Source organism: Mustela nivalis, assembly GCF_964662115.1.
Source record: "Mustela nivalis genome assembly, chromosome: 5".
Classification (NCBI taxonomy): domain Eukaryota; kingdom Metazoa; phylum Chordata; class Mammalia; order Carnivora; family Mustelidae; genus Mustela; species Mustela nivalis.
This window is the reverse complement of record NC_139024.1, coordinates 42,632,777-42,648,733: the sequence shown is the minus strand read 5'-3', so window position 1 is coordinate 42,648,733 and position 15,957 is coordinate 42,632,777. Positions and strand designations below refer to the sequence as shown.

The 15,957-nt window shown below is 43.9% G+C and overlaps 1 protein-coding gene across 6 annotated transcripts in view; it reads left to right on the top strand.

Moving 5' to 3' along the window:
- The first annotated feature begins 10,267 nt into the window (after positions 1–10,267).
- Positions 10,268–15,957, top strand: part of ZNF292 (zinc finger protein 292) — a 96,017-nt gene continuing 90,327 nt past the window's right edge. The window contains exons 1-5 of one of the 6 annotated variants that reach the window (XM_082730628.1): positions 10,268–11,168; positions 11,931–12,010; positions 12,704–13,247; positions 13,361–13,607; positions 13,809–14,005. In XM_082730628.1, coding sequence (XP_082586754.1) covers positions 13,838–14,005 — 168 coding nt within the window. In that variant the 5' untranslated portion in view covers positions 10,268–11,168; positions 11,931–12,010; positions 12,704–13,247; positions 13,361–13,607; positions 13,809–13,837. Of the gene's footprint in view, positions 11,169–11,930; positions 12,011–12,703; positions 13,608–13,677; positions 14,006–15,957 lie in introns of those variants that run through there. The other 5 variants (XM_082730629.1, XM_082730626.1, XM_082730627.1 and 2 more) reach the window with 5 other exon arrangements.

The window sequence follows — 15,957 nt, the reverse complement described above, 5'->3', positions numbered from 1 at the left end:
CCAAAGCGGCACATTGGGTGAGGGGCCTGTCCTGAACCCCTTCATATACATGTTATTAAACTTCATTTTTCTCCTATTTATCTGTTTTATATCAATTTAATGATGAGGCCAGCCAAGGAACCTGGATGATAAGAAGGGAAAACTTTTCCACCCGTAGGGTTTTAGCAAGTGGGGTGGGACCTTCACCAGCCAGTCACTGATTGTTTTAGATGATCAGTAGCTGAGAGATTCTGGGACCTCTGACAAAAAGCTGGCAGAAGGTAAGAATTTCTACCAGCATCAGTCTCCCAGATCTCTGCCTGCAGGGTCTGGTTGGAAGTGAAAGTGATGAGAGTCCTTTTTTAATTTTTTTATTTGCTTTGCTTTTCTGAATTTATATTAGCAGAGAAAATATTTGTGGAACAATTTCCTTGGGTATAGTGACTTTGGTAAAGATTTGTTTTGAGTACAGTTGGTTTTTATTGATCCTTTTTCTCCCAGAGATACTCAATGTTTTTCTTAGTTTCTGTCTGTTGCGTTGTTTGTCATCAAGAGGAAAACCATAAGGTAGGATGTACGCATAGGCATGCCTCTCCATCAGGTTTTTGAGTCAGCCATGGACTGGCAGTTCATGGTTCTCACCAGACCAGCATCTGTCTGAACAAACTTGACTGTAGGTTAATGTGAACATGAGGTGAGGTTGTTGCTAAGGGGCATCTCAAAAGCCAAAGCCACTATATCAGTGGACACAAATAGAGCACTTAAGAGTGGTTAGAGTGCTTGCCCCCAACCCATAGAACCCCCATGTTAGGATACAGAACAAGTTAGATTGACACAAGGTCACCCACCAACCCCAAGATAATTTCTGTGCAATGAGACACTTTGTGAAACACCACACAATCCCCCTAAGGTATTAGTTTGACTCCAAGAGATCCAAGGCTTAAAGTTGTTAACGTGCACATCAGAAAAACCCGATGAGGCTTTCCTTTAGTCTTCTATGTCTTGGGAGCACGGCTTTGTGACTGGAGAAAATATTCTCACTGCCAACTACAGGATGCACATACTGGTGTACATTTAACAGACAGTCCAGTAGGCTGAGGATCCAAAAAGAGAGGGAGTCATGGGAAGCTCTGATTTATAGCCAGTGGGTCAGAAGCATAGGTAACAGCCTAGGCTTGCAATTGGCAACCGTGTTCTGTTTGTCCAACAGAGCCAGTTCTCAGGGAAGTTTGTTATAAGGGGTCTGGGTTCATAAGGGACCTTTGTTGTTTCAACCTCTGTTGTTTTGAGAGTGTTGGAAAAGGCCCATTCCAGTAGCGCCTGCCCAGTGTCACAGATTAGCGGGTCTGTGACCGGAGGCATCTCACATTCTCGTGGGAAACTGGATACACAGCTCTACACCATTCCTACCACCTGTGCCAGTGAAGTCTGACTACTGAGGCTACTGCTGGGACACCCTTGGGGTGTTCTCCCTTGGGGACACCTCTTATGTCTGTGGTTAAGACATAAAAAGCCTTGTTGATTTGAGTAATTATTAAGATTAAAATAAGTTCCTACTCATCAATGGTTGGATGATGGATCCTTTGCACTGGACAAATTTCTGTATCTAAATTTTTTTCCCCAAAGAGCTTTTATCCTAAACAATTGTCTTATTGGAAAGACCAAATTGAAAAGTAAATACAAAGGATGGTGGCTAGCCCGAGGGACCAACTCCCTTAATAAGTTGGAAGAATAGAAATTAAACATAGTACAAAAGGCACAGAATCTATACTCAGAAAACTATAAAGTACTCATGAAAGAAATTGAGGAAGACACAAAGAAATGGAAAAATGTTCCATGCTCCTGGATTGGAAGAATAAATATTGTGAAAATGTCTATGCTACCTAAAGCAATCTACACTTTTAATGCAATTCCTATCAAAGTACCATCCATCTTTTTCAAAGAAATGGAACAAATAATGCTAAAATTTATATGGAACCAGAAAAGACCTCGAATAGCCAAAGGGATATTGAAAAAGAAAGCCAACGTTGGTGGCATCACAATTCCGGATTTCAAGCTCTATTACAAAGCTGTCATCATCAAGACAGCATGGTACTGGCACAAAAACAGACACATAGATCAATGGAACAGAATAGAGAGCCCAGAAATAGACCCTCAAATCTATGGTCAACTAATCTTCGACAAAGCAGGAAAGAATGTCCAATGGAAAAAAGACAGCCTCTTCAATAAATGGTGCTGGGAAAATTGGACAGCCACCTGCAGAAAAATGAAATTGGACCATTTCCTTACACCACACACAAAAATAGACTCAAAATGGATGAAGGACCTCAATGTGCGAAAGGAATCCATCAAAATCCTTGAGGAGAACACGGGCAGCAACCTCTTCGACCTCTGCCGCAGCAACATCTTCCTAGGAACAACGCAAAAGGCAAGGGAAGCAAGGGAAAAAATGAACTATTGGGATTTCATCAAGATCAAAAGCTTTTGCACAGCAAAGGAAACAGTTAACAAAATCAAAAGACAACTGACAGAATGGGAGAAGATATTTGCAAACAACATATCAGATAAAGGACTAGTGTCCAGAATCTATAAAGAACTTAGCAAACTCAACACCCAAAGAACAAATAATCCAATCAAGAAATGGGCAGAGGACATGAACAGACATTTCTGCAAAGAAGACATCCAGATGGCCAACAGACACATGAAAAAGTGCTCCATATCACTCGGCATCAGGGAAATACAAATCAAAACCACAATGAGATATCACCTCACACCAGTCAGAATGGCTAAAATCAACAAGTCAGGAAATGACAGATGCTGGCGAGGATGCGGAGAAAGGGGAACCCTCCTACACTGTTGGTGGGAATGCAAGCTGGTGCAGCCACTCTGGAAAACAGCCTGGAGGTTCCTCAAAATGTTGAAAATAGAACTGCCCTATGACCCAGCAATTGCACTATTGGGTATTTACCCGAAAGATACAAATGTAGTGATCCAAAGGGGCACATGCACCCGAATGTTTATAGCAGCAATGTCCACAATAGCCAAACTATGGAAAGAACCTAGATGTACATCCACAGATGAATGGATCAAGAAGATGTGGTATATATACACAATGGAATACTATGCAGCCATCAAAAGAAATGAAGTCTTGCCATTTGCGACAACATGGATGGAACTAGAGCGTATCATGCTTAGCGAAATAAGTCAAGCAGAGAAAGGCAACTATCATATGATCTCCCTGATATGAGGAAGTGGTGATGCAACATGGAGGCTTAAGTGGGTAGGAGAAGAATAAATGAAAGAAGATGGGATTGGGAGGGAGACAAACCATAAGTGACTCTTAATCTCACAAAACAAACTGAGGGTTGCTGGGGGGAGGGGGTTTGGGAGAAGGGGGTGGGATTATGGACATTGGGGAGGGTATGTGCTTTGGTGAGTGCTGTGAAGTGTGTAAACCTGGTGATTCACAGACCTGTACCCCTGGGGATAAAAATATATGTTTATAAAAAAAAATAAAAAATCAAAAAAAAAAAAAACCTTACAGTCCTCATCTAACGTAAATGCCCCTTCTCCACTCTCTCATACACTCCTTTATCCCCACCTCCTTGTCCCAGACCCTCCAGAAGATATTTTATATCTTTGCCCCCCCTGGCTTAACCCCCATTTCAAAATCCAGCCTCATTATCCCAGCAAAGTCCCCTTACATACCCAAACTTCTCCAATTGCCCCAGAAAATCCCTAAAATACCCAGCTTCCTGTTTTTGTTTATTTGTTTTTAAGATTTTATTTATTTAGGGGTGCCTGGGTGGCTCAAGTGGGTTAAGCCTCTGCCTTTAGCTAAGGTCATGATCTCAGGATTGAGCCCTGCATCAGGCTCTCTGCTCAGGGGTGGCCTGCTTCCCCATCTCTCTCTCTCTCTCTCTCTCTCTCTCTCTCTTTGCCTGCCTCTCTGCCTACTTGTGATCTCTGTCTGTCAAATGAACAAATAAAATCTTTTTAAGGGGGCACCTGGGTGGCTCAGTGGGTTGGGCCGCTGCCTTCGGCTCAGGTCATGATCTCAGCATCCTGGAATCAAGTCCCACATTGGGCTCTCTGCTCAGCAGGGAACTACTTCCCCCTCTTTCTCTCTGCCTGCTGCTCTGCCTGCCTGTGATCTCTCTCTCCCTCTGTCAAATTAAAAAAAAAAAATCTTTTTTAAGAAAGATTTTATTTATTTATGTATTTGAGAGAGAGAACTTGATTCCCCACTGAGCAGGGAGTTCAACGCCACTGCTACTAATGAGGCTTCATCCTAGGACCCTGATCCCAGGACCTTGAGATCATGACCTGAGCGGAAGGCAGATGCTTAACCAATTGAGCCACCCAGGCACCCAGCCCCCCACCACCCCTGCAACTGCCTGTTTTGACTTACCTTTCTCTACAAGATTTATAGATGGCACTCTAGTCTGATTTCTACCCCCAGGGTATACAGGTTACTCATGTAAACATTAAAAGTCAGGAAGTGAATTTAGCAGAAGCACCTTAGACTAGGGTAGAGCTCACTCTGCTGTTTCTTACAGTTCCTCCTACTTTCCAGGGCTCTGTAATCACACGGTGCCAACTTCAGGCCTTCCTATACAATGTTCTTTGTGGATGTATCCTGGACCTCCACTGCAAAAAATTTATATCCCCTGGACAGCACAGATCTTCTAAATTATAAAGCCCTTTCAGAAGACCCCACCAAATTTAGAAGGGAGTTGGAAAGATTAGTGGTCATTCACAAGCCCACTTAGAGAGACCTAGATTGGCTGTTAAGGGGTATTCTTCCCTCTCAAGTTTATACTATAGTTATCAGACAAGCCAGATGGCCCCCTGGGGGAACTTCCTCCCCTCACCCCCAAAGGAAACAGATGACCAGAATCTCTTCCAGGCCCTCCTACAAATGACCAGGAAATAGCTCAGTTGGAAGCTGATAGGGGCTTTATAGAAAAAATATCAGAGACTTTCTCCCTAAAGTGAATTGGTCTAAGGTTGAGTTATGGTTTGGAAAGAAGAGCATCCAAAGGCCTTTGTTAAATACTGTATACAGACTTTTAAAAGACATAAAACATTAAGCCCTGAAGTTCTAAAACAAAGACATTTTTGAAAATTCCCATTTTATTTATAATGGAAATCTTCCTGATATAAAGAAACAAATCGAAGATAATTTAATTGGATGGGTAGGTCAGCCCCTTGATATTCAGGCTGCAATCCAGTTCTTTAAGGAATTTGAAACAACTGTCTTTATCGTGCAAATCTCTATGAAGCCAGAAATGTGGCTCTAGAAGCAATTCAAAGCTTACTATTCTCACTAATCTCCAAACTCTCTACTCATCTCAAAATACTTACAGGTATTGTAAAAGATCAGGACATTGGAAGCACAAACATCATGCCCTTAGGGAAAGGAAAACATTTAAATAGTAATAGTAGGGGAGCCTGGCTTGTTGGTAGAGTTTGTAACTCCTGTCCTTGGGGTCATTAGTTCAACCTCTATATTTGGCAAAGAGCTTAATTAACCAAAACAAAACAAGGTAGGATTAATTTAAACCTCTACGAAGAGGCAAATATACCCTAAAGCTCCTACTGTGAGGCCTTGCCAGGTCTGAGGACCCAGGAAGGGTCCGGAAGGACCAGCCAGAGGGGTCCTTGGCTGTATGCAGGATAGAAATCAAATTTGAGCCAGTAGGAAGTAAGACTAGAATTTACTGATGATATATGAAGAAAGAGCAGATATAAATGGAGAGGCTGGGGACTCAGAAAGGAAAAAGAGAATGAGTCTTGTTTAAGCTCGGGGTCTGGTGTTTTTACTGAGAATGGTTATCTGGTGTACGTATATTCTTGGGCATTCAGGAACTGGTCAAACAAGGACAAGGGTTCAGCAGTATTCCATAAAAGTTACTTACGCCCTAAAGCCAAGGGTCTTGGTGTCAGGGTGTCTGTAGTCAGTGGTCTTAGAAAATGCACTTGATAACCTTGCCTGGTGACTCTTTAGATGTTATCTATTATGCTGGAAGTCTCAAAAAAAAAAAAAAAAACCATTAACTCCTTGACCTTTATAAGGACATACATTAAGGCAGGGGTGCAGGTTCTAGCAAGAATAAAAGCAGGAAAAGGAGCAAAGGGGGAAAAAAAAACAGCTGTTTTCCTTTGCATCTCTTCAGTTTCCCTCTATCACCATCTTGGAGGAAAACTGGATAATTTCTCTGTGTCTTTGTGATGTAGATTTTCTTTCTTTCTTTCTTTCTTTCTTTCTTTCTTTCTTTCTTTCTTTTTTTAAGATTTCATTTATTTGTTTGACAGAGAGAGAGAGATCACAACTAACTAGAGAGGCAGGCAGAGATAGAGGGGGAAGCAGGCTCCCTGCAGGGTCTCCATCCCAGGACCCTGAGAACATGACCTGAGCCAAAGGCAGAGGCTTAACCCACTGAGCCACCCAGGTGCCCATGATGTAGATTTTCTACTCCCATCTTATCTGGGTACTAAGAGCCATTTTTTGAAATGCAAACTTTAGGGAGAAGTTTCTCATCAGAAGAAATACAAAAAGGGTAGGTATTTAGAAAGTAGGCTAATAAAAAATCTTAAATGGATTCTTCAAAAATATTAGTAGAAAAAGTTTTAGCCATCTAAGGAGGTAAACTTAATTTATTCCATTTGGCAGAAACACAGCTTGGATCCAACTTCTCTTTTATAAACCAGTAAGTTTTGCACTATTATGCCCATCTCATAGCTAAAGTTTTATTTTACTTTATTTTTTAAAGATTTTATTTATGTATTTATGTATTTATTTATTTAAGAGAGAAAGAGCATGAATGGGGGGAGGGGCAGAGTGAGAGGGAGAAAGAGAATCTCAAGAAGATGCCACGCTAAGCCTGGGCACCAATGCAAGGCTGGATCTCACAATGCTGAGATCATGACCTGAGCTGAAACCAAGAGTCAGATACTTAACCAGCTGAGCCACCCAGACATCCCTCATAGCTAATATTTTAAAGCAAAGCTTTAAGATTTCTTTGAGTCTGTCTACATGTTTATGTGTATCTATGCATGTAAACACATGTTAATAGATATGGGATATTTTTGTTGCTAAAATTAATTTGCAGGAGAGCTCTGTTTAATTGGCTTAAAAACAAATTCTTCTAAACAGTTGTCGGGAACAGATGATTTAGAGAGACATAACTGGGATAAGATGTAAGTTATAGATAAACTTTTTAACAGCAATTATATTTTAAGGTATGTTTCCTTAGAAAAATTTCCCAGATCTCTGGTAATTTGAAACTTTAGTTTTGCTAAGTTAAAACAAAAGATGAGATATTTATTGAATATCTAATTCATTTTCAAATAAGATAAAATATTGATTGTAGAAAGAAAGAATTAAGCCTCAGTAGAAATTATAGTGCATAGATACCAGATTTTAATCCTGTTAACTCTAGTCATGTTAATTGTCTTTGAGGTCTTGGTATTTCCTGTAAATTGGATGGATCCTAAATTCCTCTAGTTTCTTCATCTGGTGACAATCTCCAAAATAACTTTTCCAATTTTTCTCCCATCCTTTGATTTGGGAATCACTGAGAAATAAAACTGTCCTTTACTTTGAAGTCCTGCAAACTGAAACAAGACACTTGATAAAAATTTCAGAGACATTGGGGCGCTTGGGGGGAGTCAGTCCTTTAAGTGTCTGACTCTCGAGTTCAGCTCAGGACATGATCTCAGGGTCATGAGATCCAGCCCGAAGTTGGGCTCCATGATCGGCTCGGGGTCAGCTTGACTCTCTCTCTCCCTCTCCCACAGCTCTTCCCCATCCCTGACCCCGTATCTCTCTCTCTCTCAAATTTAAAAACTTAAAACTTAAATTTAATAAATTTAATAAAATTTTAAAAGATTTTATTTATTTGATAGAGAAAGAGAGAGAGAGCACAAGTAGGCAGAGCAGTAGGCAGAGAGAGAGGGAGAAGCAGGCTCCCTGCTGAGCAGAGAGCCTGATGCAGGACTCCATCCCAAGACTCCCGGATTATGACCTGAGCTGAAGGCAGTTGCTTAACCATCTGAGCCACCCAGGCATCCCTCAAATAAATCAATCTTTCAGAAAATTCAGAGAAATCTCCACAACAGCTCATATTTAGACAATCTTTTTCACACTTGTTGTTATATGGTCTTCTCAGGAAGCTTATTGGTACACAGATGATATAATCAGAGGTATTCAAACTGCAAACCACAAAAATCTCTCAGATTGTCATTGCCGCCCCTAGCTTCATCTGAAGGTGCTTCAACCCTGACAACTAGAAATTTTGACTGGCTGTCCTCTGGGCTCAGAAACTGATTTATTACGTGTTCCAATCATCAACTTTTGCTTTTCTTTTGTTTCCACAGAAATGGTTCTTGTTAATTATTTGATTGTTTTCACAATACAGCCTAACTTTGGGATCCCATTTAGACTGCCTTCTGAAAGGAGACCTGAGTGCTTAACTGAACAGAACAATTGTCAGGATTAAGAGACAGCTTCAGTGAGATGGAGCAACTCAAGCTTCTTGATTGTGAAATTTCTTATTTAAGGTTTCAAAGGTGGGACTAAAGGGCAGCAGAATTTGTTACCTAAAAAATGTGTCTCTTAGTCTGGATTATTTTAAACTGGTTATTATTATTATTTTTTTTAAGATTCTATTCATTTATTTGACAGAGAGAGATCACAAGTAGGCAGAGAGGCAGGCAGAGAGAGGGAAAGCAGGCCCCCCACCGAGCAAAGAGCCCGACTCTGGACTTGATCCCAGGACCCTGGGATCACCACCACAGCCCAAGGCAGAGGCCCAACCCACTGAGCCATCCAGGCACCCCTTAAACTGGTTATTTTTAAGAAACAGCAGACACAGTTAAGCTCTGAGAATGAGTAGAAGTTACTCTTTTGTAAGACACATTTATCTTTATAAGGGAAATCTTCCATTTGTAAGGGTGTCTCCCTCCTTCAGGAAGAAGCAGATGATTTGATCTCTAGAAACTCCTATCAACAGAAGAGAGCAGGACTTAGATCTGCATAACAACCATACCTGGCTTACAGTTTTCCTGGGTCTGTACACATGTTATTGAACTTTGTTTTCTCCTGTTAATCTGTTTTATAGTGATTTAATCACTAGAACCTAGAAGGGAAGAAGGGAAAACTTTTCTGATCCTTCGTGCTACAAAAGTAATACTCTGCTGGATTTCCAATGAGGTCAATGAGATACAGTGATTAAAACAGAAATATAAGAAAAGAAAGGCACTTTCTACATTTCTCTCTTTGCTTCTTTGGAGAGATACTGTGAACTAACTCAAGGATTCTCTGCAGAAATGATGCATACTACTTTCGTGCTTCCAAATTTTGCTCAATTTAGTGATTATTTTCACCTTGGTTGATTTATAAGTTTGAATAATTGAGGCTGTATTATAAAGCATTTCCTGGATACCTGGATGGCTCAGTCAGTTGGGGGGCTGTCTTCCACTGTGGTGGTGATCCCAGGTCCTGGGATCCAGCCCCACCTGCGGCTCTGTGCTCCATGGAGAGCCGGATTCTCCCTCCCTCTGCCTGCCTCTCTGCCTACTTGTGCTCTCTATTTCTCTGTCAAATACATAAGCAAAATCTTAAAAAAAAAAAAAAAAAAAAAAGCATCCCCTTAAGGTGTTGTTGTTCTTTTTCATTCACACGTGGCTTTTCTTTCTGTGAAAAGAAAAATATTATCCAAATAGGCAATAAAAATGTCCCCCCTCACTTAATTACCTGTCCATCTCCTTTCTGGGAAAACTCAAGGCCTAAAATTAATCCTCCTAAATGTGGGCTGTGACCGGGTGCGTTGGGAATCATTTCCGGCAAGTGCAACAGCACCTGTCTTGTGTTTTCAGCATCTTACTTGACTCCCCTCCCTGTTCCTCTCAAGAAAAATGTCTTCCTTGTCAAAGTGTAGTATGTTTTTAACCGATGCCAACAGAGCCTTAAACCCATGCTCCTTCTTTGTGTCTGTGGGCACGGCAGTGGTTCCCAGACTCTGGGGATACTTTCTACTGGACCGAAACCCAGACGGACTCCAGTCCTCACTTCTGAGTTGCAGGAGGTGGCCTGTCTGGGGCCGGCGGCCCAGCTCTTTGGAAGAGAGCAGGCTGAGCTGCCAGAGACCAAGCAGCTGTGCCCGCATCGCGGCCTCGTCAGGAAGACAGGAGCATCCTTTCCCGGTCGGTTTCCGGAGGCCCAGCGCCCCGCCGCGCCCAGTTGAAGCTCCAGCATTTCTAGGCCCGGAGGCCCGCGGCGGCCGCTGCTCCTGGGCCAGCAGACACAACCGCTCTGTGGACTCGATCTGCAGCGCTAGGTGGGAAAACCGCCTTGGCCAGTGCTTCGTTGCTAGCGCGCCGGCGGCGGCGGCCCCACCACCGAGGACGCAGGCACTCCCGCGGCTGCCGGGCTAGCGAGCGAGATGGGCCACGGTCCGGGGAGCCAAGTGTAGCCTCCGCCGACTGGAGACCCGCATACAGGGTTAGCGGAGCCGAGAGAGCTTTAGTCCGGCTCTAGTCCTCTGGACCTTCTCAGCCGCTGGAGGGAGAAACAGCCGCTCGAGAGCGGCGCGCTGTCTCTGCCACCTCCTTGCCTTGCGCTCTGCCTTGCGCTCTCTCCCTGCGTGTTGGGGTGGAGGTCTGGCTACGGTGGTTCTCTGCGCCCGGGATTGGAAGGACCTGCCGGGCCTCACCCCTCAGCGATCCGTTTTCTGCAAACATCGCGCTCGCTGCATCCCTGGCACGGTCCTCTGGCTCTGTTAGCAGGCACAACCCAGCTCCCTTCCTGCCCCTGGGCCCTGCTATTTCAAGAATTCTAGTGAAAAAATGTGCACTGGCGAGATGCAGGCCGGGGCAGGCAGGGCAACTCGCGAAGCAGGCAGGCACAGGTGGCCTGGATGCAAACGTATCTGTCCCCTAAAGTTTTCCCCAGCTTTATTGATCGCAGGAATGGGATAGGGGTCTATTCCTGACTCTCAGATTTACTGTGAAATAGAGCCTCTTGGAAGTGAAAGTGCATATGATTATAACAGTTGCGCTGTGTCCAAAATGGGCATGGGCATTCGCTGTGCTGACAATGAGTTCCCCAGAGAGGCGGATTATCTTGGCCCCAGGGTTTTTTCTTATCGATGGAACAGGCCTCCGATTTCCCCAGGAACTGCTCAGTAAGTAGGGGTGTGTGTGTGTGTGTGTGTGTGTGTGTGTGTGTGTGTGTGTGTGTAATGATTCTCATGAACTGACAGTTTGGTATTTAAGGACAAATGGACTTAGGTAGAAACAATGGCGTACTTGTGGATACATATTTTCTATGGATAAGAATGAGATTTCTGATATCTCCAAGACAATGTTGACCTTGTAAGGGAGAATATTCCCAATCCCTCTCATTTCATTAAAAACCTGTACTTTGTTGAGATTCTGTAGACATTCTACGCAGCACCTCAGACTCTTGTGTTCTGAACTGAATCTACATACATTTTCATAATAGAATACTTATGTTGTAAATAATGCCTTTGCAGGTGACTGACTCTTCATCACAACTGTAAGCTTCTCCAAGGCAGGAATAGTGTTTATCCACCTTTGATGTTCCCAAACCAAGCAGTGCATGTACATAAATAAATACTCAGTAAATGATTTTACTCCTAGTCCTTCCATTTTCTGTAGGCTCTAAAACAGACGAATGGGGAGGTAGAGCTCAAAGATAACAGATAAAAGTGAAGGACTTAGTCATTCCCGCTGAGGGACATTTGCAAAACCTTTATAGTGCTCAGAATCGATTTGCTAATCAAATCTCTTGGTTTTTAGGGCTATCCTGAGCGGGAGGAGGGAATGACCTACATTCTCAGGCTATTTTTTAAAATCCGTATTTGGATATATTTCTCTTTTCATGTATTTTCCTTTTTTTGCTCTGTTTTTCTTTTTTTCTGTAGATTAGGTGTAGTGCAAGCCATTATTCTTGAAGTGAAAATATGCCGTGCTAACCTTTTGATATCTATCTTTGGATTTACAGGTACATTTGGCTAAATTTCATATTTCTCACTTTTTATATTTGCACTGTCATCCTAAAATAACATAAATTGAGAAACCTGGTTTTGGATGTCTAAAATACTTCACTTGGGAAAGTGAGCTGCAAGTATTAAAATTAGGTGCCTTAATTGTTGCTTTTTCAGCTATCAGTGATACTTTAAAATATATCCCCATTCCCTAGACTCTTCCATAAGTACATATTTGGAGAACTTGTCTTGCTAATATGTAGTATCAGTACACTATGCAGTACTAGTATTTTAGCTGATACTGTTTTTCATAAGGGGTTCAGTTGTGCCCACTCATCTTATACATTGGTACTTAACAGATGTCACTACCACTGATGCATTACAAAACATTCATTCTGGACAACATACTATCTAGAATATTTTCTGTAGCTGCTAGAAATCTCTGAAAGAGGATGCTGCACACAATAGGAATTCTTATTTTAAATTCTTGTACTAGAAAAATATCACTTTGAATGATAGTGAAAAGACTAGGTAGGTGCCTTATCAGTATAGTTTCTGAATTTTTGTAGTTTTAAGATAAGCATCTTGTCTAATTTTCTACTACTAACAAAATATTCATTTTATTATTCTGAGCATTAGGATTAAGGACGTGACTTTTTTTGTTGTACCTCTTCTATTTTCTTCAAGTATCACCTCTTCATTCCTTTCAGGTAACCAAATAAAATACGGTTGAGAATGCCATCTCTATTTGCAGCACCAGGAAAAAAACGCTGTTGAATTTATAATTCTCGGTAACCTTGTTCTTTTATTTTAGCATCAATTTTCCCTCCTCCGTTATCATTTTAATGGAGTTCTTATTGGTTGTTTTTTTTTTCCTTGACCTACTTTCAAGAGCTTTCATATAGAGTGTTTTCAGTGATGGTGATTTCTGTAGTGTGTAGGAGAAAAGTCTTCAATAAAAGTGAAACAGATTTAGTTGGCTATCACTTATTTTAGAAATGTTTTCGTGGTTTAAAAAAATCATCTGGTTACATCGTCCACAATTTCATAAAGCGAAATCTTTTAAGCTATGTTTTTCACGAGTTCGCTCCGAGAATTTGAACCTCATCCTGCTCTGATCCAATTGTTATTTTTCTTTGTTGCCTCCACCCCCTAGAGATTGTGTTTCCACGGGAGAGGCGTTCTTGGGACTGAAGAGCAGAGCCCAGTGAGGTATCTGGTACCTCAGGAACGAGATCCCTCCTCCCCCGCCTGGTGAGAAGTCAGAGACAATTTTGACAGCTCATAGAACCGCTTTGGCTCTCACGCTTGCGGTCCATGGGTAGGTTTTACCTTCTCCCTTTTCCCCTGTTTTGGCTTGCCTACAGGCCAGCCGCATGCGTAGCCTTTGCCCCAGCCGACCCAGAGCTTTCTCTCACCTATCTTCTTGGGGGAACTGGGGCAAATGTCCGCAGAAGACCTCGGGGATTGGGGAAAGCTACGCCGGAATCGGGACACTCAGAGGGAGCCGCTCCCCAGGCTTCCCCCCACCCCCAGTCGCGGGGCCCACGTGACCGAGAGCTAGCCTCCACCGGCCCGCCCCTTTCGGCCGCTGCAGCCCACTTCCCGCTCGGGGTAAGTAAACGGCGGTTTTCCGCACCGCCCCAACCCCGCCCTCTTCCTTTCCCCTTCCCTTCACCTCCCTCGGGCTCCCTCGCGCCACTCTCTCCGCTCCCCCATCCTCCCCACCGGGCCCTTTGTACGTGCTCGGCGGCGTGCGAGCGCGCCCGGCACGTGACCCCGCCGAACGTGGCATTGTGTTATCACGTGACCCAGGTGCGTACGCGACGGAGCGGGGTGTGAAGATGGCGGACGAAGAGGCCGAGCAGGAGAGGTTGAGTCGCGGCGGAGGTGGCTGCGTCGCGGAGCTGCAGCGCCTGGGCGAGCGGCTCCAGGAGCTGGAGCGACAGCTGCGGGAGAGCCGCGTGCCGGCCGTGGAAGCGGCCACGGAGTACTGTCAGCATCTGTGCCAGGTGAGGGCGCCTGGGGGTCCCCTCCCCCTTTTCCCCAGCTAGAGGGGGAAGAGGGCGAGCGAGCGTCTGGGGGCTGAGCGGTGGTCGTCCCTTCTTTGCCATCGTTGGCGCCGCCGCCCAGGCGGGAGCGGGGGGTGTGAGGAAGGCGCCTTTGTGTGGCTGCCGTTGTGGCGGTTGTTGTCGGTAGCTCCCGACGGGGGGAAGGGAGTTGTGGTCAGGGCGGAAAATCCCCCTCCCCTTTCCTTCCCCCAGCACGGGACTGCTTAGTCCCCGGGGCCAGGGAGATGGAGACGGCCAAGGACCGGAGTCCTCTCTGCCGCAGGGATACGGTAAAGGAGGAATGGAGGCCAGGTCCTCTTTTTTCTCCTCCTCTTATTGTGCACTGGGGATTACCGCGCCCCCCGCCTCTGCGCCTCTGGTTTCCCACTCCGACGGGCCTCCGCCCCCACTGGTTTGATTCCTTTGCTTCCCCCTGCTTTCATCCGTCCCGCCCCCGGCCCCGTCCTCGCTGTCTCCCGGCCTTTGTTGTTCGAGTTTCGCCGTAGGACTGAAGGGGCCTTTGTTGATGTTCCGTGGAACCGTCCTCCCCGACCCCTTCTAGCTGGCTGAGCTGTTCCGGGGTGGGGGCGCAGAGGTTGTCCCTTCCTGCCTTTGCTTGCTTGGTGCACCGCTTCCATGGTAAAGGTTGCTCTCCTCGGTAGAGGAGAGGAGCTCTCCCTGTATCCTGTGGGGCGGCTTTCCAGAGTCCGCTTCTCTTTTTTGCTTTCACCCTTCGAGGAGTACGGTTTCCTCTGCCCTTCCTCCCCCATCTCCCCACCGCCTCTGTTACTTGGAGCCTTCCCTATTTGGCCTCCTGGTTTAAAAGAGGATTGAGGTTCTTGTGGACCTGTGCTCAGGTCAGTTTTAGTCCTTTCCTTCCCTTTCTTGAACAAGGACACTGCTTTCCAGTAACTGCGTTCTAACCAGGATTTAGAATGTTGAAAGCACGTTTGCTCGATAGAAATCGCAGACTTTGAGGTCTACATTTGGCCCTGATTACAGACCCTCCAGTTACGTTTGAAATTTCAAGGAGCTGCTGCTGGCTGTGGTGAAGATTTTGGTTAGAATTGTCTTCTTGAGGAGGAAACAGACAATTTATACAGATCACATTTAGAATTAACTTGTCAATGTATCGGTATAGAGAAGTTGTTTTGGAATGATACTGAGCCCAAGGCCGAACAATGGGTGGACTATTTTGGAATCTCCGAAAAGATTACATTTTCATTTAATTTTTAGTCTTCAGAAATCTTTCCTGTAGAAGATAGGGATACTTGAACCCATAGAAAAAAATTTTCCACAAATGTATGCACGTTATTGTCACTGATTATTTGGTAGTACTTCATATCTTAAAAAAAAAAACTTTGTGAGATCAAGTGGTGACTTGTTTAGAAGTCTGTGCAGTGTCAAGAGCTCCCCACTTAAGGTAATAAAGGTCTGATGAATACCTGTGGCAGAATTAGAGAGCCCATCATTCTTTTGAAGACTTGTTTTAAAGAATTGTTGAAATTTGCCATTTTGACCTACCCTGGGAGTGCCAACTCATTGTTAATTGGTCTTTTAGATATATTTATTTTAGTTGTGAGAGAATACTTAAAGTACCCATAAAAGGAAGTGTTTCTGTTATAAGTAAAGTCTGCTTTAGCCAGTGAAAAGTATTAAAGTCTAGCTTTGCTGAAAGGTGCTTTTTAAATAGCAGTATCCACTGATGGGTTTATAGCTAATTACCGCAAATACTCTTAGCCAGCAATATTTATAAGCCTGATTAATAATTCTGGAAAAAGGAATCTTGTGCAGGTTGGACTTTTTTGAGTGTATGCAATATCAGAAACTTATCACTTTAAAAAGTATTTTTAATGGATGAAACAATTTAAATCAATATGAAAGGAATTTACTGTGTTTTATATGATTAGTTT